Here is a 7554-nt window from a genome sequence, read left to right as displayed (position 1 = left end):
CCTGCTCTCTCTGAAACAGAGCGTCTCCCCCGCCCCTCCCAGCCCCAGGCCCCGGGGCGGAATGTAACATCTTGTAATGTGGCAATCACTGCCAAGCCGGTCCCAGGGAGGGAACTCCCGCGGGGGGGGGGAATTGGGGGGACGGGTGAGGGGCCTCTGCATCCGCTTGCAGTGGTGGGGGGGGGGAGGGGGCGTTTTGCCCAGCAGATGCCTGGTGGGGAGGAAAGGACGACCAGAGAGGGGAGAAGATGCCCCGGATTGTTTTGAGTGTCCGAACCCTATGAAAAATCCCCAGTGATCTCCGGCGCCTAGGGAGTGTGCGAAAAGCGGCCTCCAGGATAGCTCCCCACCTAACCGCTTGCAGGACTCTGGGCCCCAAGGTCTAATTAAAAGGAACGTGTCTTTATTTTAGGAAAAGATCTGTAGCTTTATTCTCAAAGGAGTCTCTGACCCTGAAACAGGTTAAAGCCACTGGTGGTCGCTGTTCCCTGGAGGGAAAGAAGCCGGTGTGTGACTTTTGAGCGAGTGCCGGGGGAGGGGGCGCCCGGAGTCGGGGAGCTGCGTCCACTTAGTGTCCGTCAGAAGGACTTTTTGGAAGGCAAGGCTCCAGGACGCCGCTGGGGGTTGGCGGGCCCCTAACCGCTGAGGGAATCATCTGTTCCCTCTGCCGCTCGCCCTCCGAGCCTCCCAAGACAGAAGTGTTTGTGCACAAAGCTCTCCGCCCCCACTAAACCTGATACTTCCCTAAAGTCGCCCCAGCAGCCTCGGAAATCCTTACACAGGACGGATATTCACAATTTTCACCAGTGATCCTGAAAGCAGGCCGAGGGGGAAGCGTCCTAAACGGTCCCATATTGCATGCGGCAGGGCTGATTAGGCCCGGGATCCGTTCCCTCTCTTTTCTGCCCTCCACAACCCGGAGCCCGCGGGCCAGGCGACGGGAATCCGAGCCTAGCACCGCGCCTGGCCGGGTGCGGCGTGGCAGGCGAAGGCCTCGCGCGCGGGACTGGGGGCCAGGGGCCGTGAAGCGGCGCAGAGGGCCAGGGCGGCCAGGTGGCCCCGCAGAGCGGGCGCTTAGCCCCTGTGCGGAGAGCCCCGCCAGAGGGTGGAGCGGAGAGAGCCGGGCACCTTTCTCTCTTCGGCTTCCCTCCCCCCTGCTTCCCAGCGCTTGTCATATCCTGTCTCCAGCCCGATATTTTACTGGAGCAAATGGAAGGGAATTACAATGAAGATTTATGTGTGTTCCGAGCGCGGCTGGTTTCCCAGCGTAGGGAGCCGAGATCGCGGCTTCCCATTTCCATTTTTCATTCGCGCTTTGGGGGAGCGCAGTGGGGCGCGGGGGGAGAGGGTCTGCGCGGCGGCGGGCTGATCACAAGGCTCCGCGTCTCCGGGCGGGCGGGGAGGCTGTGAGAACGGCTGCCAGCGCGTTGCCCCCGGCGGGGCTGGAGCCGGCCCCCGCCTCCGCGAGCCGCGCTTTGTCTCTCCTCTCGCCCACCCCTCCCCCTCCCCGCCCCCTCGCTTCTGGGACGCGGGCGCGTCTCCGCGATCCCTTCTCTTTGCCCTTCTCCTTGTCTGCGGAAACGCCCCCTTCCCCTGGCCCCTGCAACCCGCCTGCCCTCGGCTTTGCGGGCTCCCCGAGGGAAGGAGCGCCGTGGCCCGGCCCGACCCCGCCGCCGCCGGGTGCCAGGTTCGGTGACTCCGGCGAGTCTGTGGGGCCTCGGCCCACCCCGGAGCTGGGGCCGCCCGCCCTCCTGGCTCCCAGGCTCTGCTCATGCCAAGGCCTGTTGCGTGATTCCAACTTAGGCTGACATTCCCTGCCCCGGGCGCTCCGGCGTAGGCCTCTTAATCATCTTGTCTGCTGCAGATCCTCGACACCAGCCAATTTACTGCCCCGTCTCTCCCCGCTGGTTTCGGGCGGGAGGAGGGGAGTGCGCGCGAGGGAGGGGAGGGCACAAGTGAACGCAGGAGGAAGGCTGGCATCCGCTTCTGGCACTCCAGAAAAAAAAAAAAACATGGAATTTTGAGATGGGGTGGTGGGAGTAGGGGGACTTGGTGGGGGGCTGTCAGGCGGCGGTTGCTTAGCGAAGCCCAGAAGAGTGGGTCATCGGGCTGCAGCCCAGGCCTCGCTAGCCCGGGAAAACAATGCAGAGTTGCCAAGGGACACTGGACTGGCGCGACCCCTCGCCTTTTCCATAGCCCCAACGCCCTGGACCCTATTCTGTTGTAAACCAGACTCGGTCCAGCAGTCCCCGCCCCAAAACAATCAGAAAACTCAGGTTGATGCAGAGTCCAGACACACCTCCACCTCGTGTCTCTGGTAGAAGTAAATTGAAGACATTGGATGGCCTGCATAAGCCTCCGGGAGCAGAGGTGGCCTGCAGTCCGAGGGCCGGTGCCGGCTTCTGTGTCCTGTGGCCAATTTCCTCTCCAGCAGAGGTGGGTCTCTTCTGAGGGAATGGCGGGGCTTCCAGCCTCGGGTGAAGGAAGGTGGGAGAGCTCTTCTGGCCAAAGGATGCTGCTCTCCCCCACACACTCCTTCCTAACCAGAGGTGAAAATCAAAACCTCCGTTTCGGGGCGGTGATAACACAGTAATGCTAAACAGCTGAACTGTGCTGAGTGCTCACCATGTGCCAAGCACGGACGTACATCATTGACCCGTGAAATGCTCACAGCTCTGAGCCAGAGCTTGTGTTATTTTATCCTGGGGGTCTACCCAACTGAAACAGAGAGGGTAAGTGAGTTGCCCAAGGTCACACAGTGATGGCAGCCAGGAAGCGCCCAACTGTAGGCCCCAGCACTTGCAGGGAGAAAGGCTTTTCATTCATGCCTGCGTGGTCTACCTACTAACCAGTGACCTTTGCAGGCGATGGCACAGAGTGGGGTCACTTCCAAAGCTGGACAGGCAGCTCAGTGGGCCCAAGGTGGGGAAAAAAAAAGAGCTCAGTGGGGGGTGGCCCTTTCTAGCCAGGAGTGTGTGGGGCAGACTCCGTGCCCATAGCAGTGTGCATTGGTCTCATGTCTATCTGTGTATGCATGAGTGAGTTCCTGTGTCATATGATTGAAGGTGTGCATGGACTTCTGTGTCAGTGTTGTATGCGTGGGATTCTGGTTGTGTGTGAGGGTGTTCAGTGCAGGTGTGAGTGTTGGAGAACATGAGTGTGACTTTGAAAGCGCCTGCCCATGTGTGTGTAGGGGGGAGGCTGAGTGGAGATGGCTGTGAGAGCAAGTGGCAGTGTGTCCCCGGTCACCCCGCATTCCAAAGCAGCCAACCGTGCCTCCCCAGAGTGACTCAGAGTTCTTGGCTTAGCCAGCCCTCCACGGGCCGCAGGACAAATCGGGCCGGGGGGCGGGTGGTCCCAATGAAGGGGTCTGACCCCAGGGTGCGGCCGGCCGGGGCGCAGGCCCGGACAACAGTTCTCCTCCTGGCGGCTCGGGTGCACCGCCTGGCTAGCAAGGCGGGAGCGGGGGCGGCCAAGACCGCCCAGGCGAGGGGCGGTGGCGCCGGCGCCAGAGGGGCCGGCGGGCGGATGCTGCAGCCGCCGGGTGCTGAGTGAGTCAGCGCGCCGCGGGCTGAAGAAGCCCGCGCGGGGACTCCGGCGGGGGCGGAGCGGGAGCTCTCCGGAGCGGCCCAGCGCGCAGCGCGCCCGTCCCTGCCTGGCCGCGCTGGGAGCCTCCGAAAAGCGCACGCGTTGTTCTTGGTTGCCCGGGTGCCCAGCCTGGGCAGCGGCTCGGGCTCCGGGAACGTGACCGCCTGAAGCCTGGTACCCAGGAAAAAGCGCACACATCCAATGAAAACAATAATTTATTTAAATAATCTCTTCATATTGTAAAATCAACATTAAGAGCATGTTGTTTTCATAATAAATAACCCCAAAATACCTTGCATTTCAAGAACAAAGACTTTAGGATAAGACAAAACAAACCCAAATCAGTAGCTTAATTTAACTGAGTTTTTTTGTTTTTCTTCAAAGTGAAAAATAAAACGGAGGGGTTGCTGAGGTCCCTGCTAAACTGCAGTTTCCACAACCGGGGGTTTACAAAAATGTCTGAAAAGATGAGGATCTTCATACAAATAAATCAGTGGGAAAATCTGCACAGACACTTTTATTTACAAACTCTGTGTCGAAGTCCAGGCTAATAATCCTGAATAGGTTTTAAAAAAGATAATTTAAACACATTTTTTGCAGTGTCCACATATTAAAAAATCATTTTTTTCCAACATCAAAATGAGGTCATCCGCAAAGGCACCTAAACTTTTAAAAAAATAAAAATAAAAAAACTCCACTGGTGATGGATGAGGAGAGAGCTAAGGGGGCGTCGCGGGAGGGGGGGTGACTAAGAGGGTTGGGGGCTCCGACGGCTGCGGACGGCGGGGCCGCGCGGGTCACAGGGGCACGCTGGGGAGGGCGGGCCCCGGGAGGTCAGCGGCCGAGGCCGGCAGGAGCTGAGCCCGGGGGCGGGCGAGGAGAAAGGAGCCTCAGAGCGCCGGGGAAGCCTCGCGGGCGGGGGAGGCGGCCCTCTCCGCGTCCCAGCTCAGGGCCCCGGGCGAGGAAGGCGCCGGACGGCCTCGCCCGGGCGGGGGTGGGGGGTGCGGCAAGTTCGAGGCGGGGATCCAAACGGCCGAGCCCGGGGCTCAGGTCGGAAATGCGGCCGTGGGGGCGACCTTCGCCGCGCTGCTGCCCAGTTCCCCCGGGAAGAGCCTGGGGGGGGGGCGCAGCAGCCGCGCGCGGGAGTAGGGCCTGGGCGGCCCATCCCGGACCGCAGCCCCGCGCAGAGGTGGCCGGCGGTGGCGGGCCTGGAGCAGGGATCCTCCGCTTGCTTGGGGACGGGGGCGAGCACTGAGGATCACTGGTCTCTGCTCTCTCAGTCTCTGGCGCGGTCTCCCTGGGATTAGAAAATCGCCCCCGCGCTCACCGGGGCGCCCCCGCCGCCGTGGTGGTGGTGGTGGTGGGGCTGCGGGGTCTGCGCCGGGTGCAGCAGCGGCGCGGCGGCTTGCAGGTGTGACGCGGAGCCCGAGGCCTGGTGGTACCAAGGGTAGTTGCCCAGGAAAGCCGAGGCCGCGCTGCTGGGGCTGGAGCCCGAACTGCCCGCGCCGCTGCCGCCGCTGCCCGGGCCGCCGCCGCCACCCGCGATGCGCTGCGGCGCGCCGAAGTCCCACGAGGCCGGCGCGGAGACCGGCGGCGAAGCACACGGGGGCGAAGCGCTGGCCCCAGGGTGTTGCTCCGAGGGGATCTCGCCGCTTTTCCACATCTTCTTGAACTTAGATCGGCGGTTCTGGAACCAGATTTTGACCTGTACGGAAACAAGGACGCGGGCATTACATAAGTGGTTTGGGAACCTGGGCATGGGGCAGGGGAGCGAGCAGAACAAGACGGCGCGAGCCCATGGTTAAGAGCTGAGCGCTCCGGATGGGTGAGCGGGCGCGTGCGGCAGCCTCGCAGCCACGCGGGTCGCCTGCCCCGCGTGGAGGTGATCTCAAGAAGGCCGACGCCTGTGCAATGTGCGCCGTGGAGCGGCTGCCGCGTGTGGGGTCCGGAGGGCCCAGGGTGGGGGTGGTTCTCCCGCGTAATCAGTAGCGAGCTGCGTCTTCTGCCCACCCCAGTCCTCCGTCCATCCCTCGCGGCAGCCTCCTGGGAATTTTCAGTTTGGGGCCTAGAAGTTCTGGAAAGCCCTCGAAATCCTGAAACCACACGTGTGGAAGCAGTGTCCCAAGGCCTCCTGCGTCCCAGCACCCAGGTTAGCGCCCTCCCGGCCCCCGCGGGGCGCGCGCCGCACCTGAGTCTGCGTGAGGCCCAGAGACGCCGCCAGCTCGGCTCGCTCGGGCAGCGCCAGGTACTGAGTCTTTTGGAAACGCCGCTGCAGGGCCGCCAGCTGGAAACTGGAGTAGATGGTGCGGGGTTTCCGGACTTTCTTTGGCTTCCCGTTCACTATCCGGATCTCAGGCTCGAGGTCCTCCTTTTCTGCAACGAAACGGAATCGTGAGACCCGCGCGACTCGGGGTGGGGGGTGTCCTGGGCCGGGGGGAGGGGTGTCCCGCCGGCCTGCAGGGCTCGGCGGAGCCATGGCCCGAGCCAGGGTTCTTGGAGATGCTGCGCGGGCTCCAGGCACAGCCGCGCTGCCGGGACTGGCGCCGCTACAGGAAGCGGGAGCTGACCGCCCTGGAGAAGGGCAGGTGCCCGGCCCGCGGGAGGGGCTGGAGAGGTAGACAGGTGGCGAGGCAAAGCGGCCGCCAGGAGGCTGGCACCGCGCGGGGGCGCAGACGGTGACACGCGGCGGTGCGAAAGGCCAGGGTGTCCGATGCCCCTCCCCAGACACGTTTGCCCCACGCATCCCAAGGACCGGACGCCAGCGGCGTGCCTACCCGGCTCGTTGTTGGCTGGGGACGAACCGGTCCCGTAGGGCGCGTAGGAGGTGTAGGCGGCGGTGTAGCCCAGGTCGTAGCTGCCCTTGGCGTTGTAGGGGACGTTGCTGAGGCCGCTGGCGTGGTACTGGTAGGAACCCATGTGCGCGTAGGGCGAGCCCCCCGCGCCGCCGCCGCCACCGCCGCCGCCGCCCGCCGGGTGCTGCTGGTTGGTGTAGTAGCTGCTGTCGGTGGCGGTGGACACTGGGAGGGTGGGCGACTCCTGGGGCTTGTGGAGGCCGCCGCCGCCGCCGCCGCCGCCGGGGCCCGCGCCACCGCCGCTCGGGGGCTGCTGGTGCTGGTGGTAGGTGCTGGAGGCCGAGATCTGGGTCGAGTGCATATCAGCCACCAGACTGTCAAAGACTCCAGTCATCCTGGCCCGGGACGGGGAAGAGCCGGGGCGGCGGGCGTGCGGGGGCCGCGAGGCGCCTCCTTCGTCTCTCCCGGTCCCCTCCAGTGGCCAATGTAATTACGGGGGTGGCGGGGAGGGGGGAGGCAAACAGGAATCGAGGCGACCGTCTAGCGCCGCCGCCTCCTCCTCCTCCTCCTCCGGGGGAGGCGGTCAGCTCGCGGCGCTCGGGACGGCTCCGGTCCGCCGCATCCTCTCTCGGCCGCTCGCCCAGCGCGCGCTCGGGCGGGGGGCGGGCAGTGCAGGGGGCAGGGCTGGCTGGCGGGGCCGGGTCGCGGCTCCGGGAGGCGGGAGCAGGTGAGCGGCCCCGCGCGGCTTTACGATTGTCTGCCGGGCGGGCTCCCGCAGGGTGGGCATTTAACGCGCATCACGTGAGCGCGGGCGACGTCACCTAGCAACGGCCAATCAGGGGCGGCGGGCCGCGGCGGGCCGCTGCCGGCCGCGGGGCGCGCCGCTGGGCGCCCCGGAGACGGGCGGGTCTGCCTAGAAGAGTCCCCGGCCCGCGATTGCCACCTGCACGCGCGAGGGCACTTTTCCAACGTGTTCGTCGAAGCGGTGCCCAGAAACGGGCCGCCTGGCCTTGGACGGAGTCAATGGACCAAGACGACCCGCAGACCTCGTGCAGGGCCACCTGCCTCCCGCCCAGCCCGCGGGGCTATTAGGACAATTAATTACAGCACAGCCACACGCGTCCCCCTCGTTGCTCCAGAGGAAAGCTATATAAACCCAGGGGTATTATTACCA

At 64.5% G+C, this 7554-nt stretch overlaps 1 protein-coding gene across 1 annotated transcript; it reads right to left on the bottom strand.

Annotated features, from left to right (window-relative positions):
• Positions 1 to 3785: 3785 nt before the first annotated feature.
• DLX2 (distal-less homeobox 2) lies at positions 3786 to 7215 on the bottom strand. Its single transcript, XM_051848519.2, has 3 exons — positions 6363 to 7215; positions 5777 to 5961; positions 3786 to 5293 (listed from the first exon to the last, which is right to left on the bottom strand). Exons 1-3 carry the CDS (start codon positions 6772 to 6774, stop codon positions 4892 to 4894), a joined length of 999 nt encoding a protein of 332 aa, XP_051704479.1. The 5' UTR covers positions 6775 to 7215; the 3' UTR covers positions 3786 to 4891.
• Positions 7216 to 7554: the final 339 nt, after the last annotated feature.

Source organism: Oryctolagus cuniculus, chromosome 3, assembly GCF_964237555.1.
Source record: "Oryctolagus cuniculus chromosome 3, mOryCun1.1, whole genome shotgun sequence".
Classification (NCBI taxonomy): Eukaryota; Metazoa; Chordata; class Mammalia; order Lagomorpha; family Leporidae; genus Oryctolagus; species Oryctolagus cuniculus.
Note: the sequence above shows the minus strand (reverse complement) of the source record. Positions and strands in the feature narration are given on the sequence as shown.

Bases quoted from the DNA above. Each gene is read 5' to 3' on its own strand.
- DLX2 (XM_051848519.2), bottom strand. From the start codon at position 6,774: ATGACTGGAGTCTTTGACAGTCTGGTGGCTGATATGCACTCGACCCAG. The intron at 5,962-6,362 runs GTAGGCACGCCG...GTTTCGTTGCAG, and splicing joins CCCAGCCAACAACGAGCCGG to AAAAGGAGGACCTCGAGCCT. The intron at 5,294-5,776 runs GTGCGGCGCGCG...GTTTCCGTACAG, and splicing joins TGGGCCTCACGCAGACTCAG to GTCAAAATCTGGTTCCAGAA.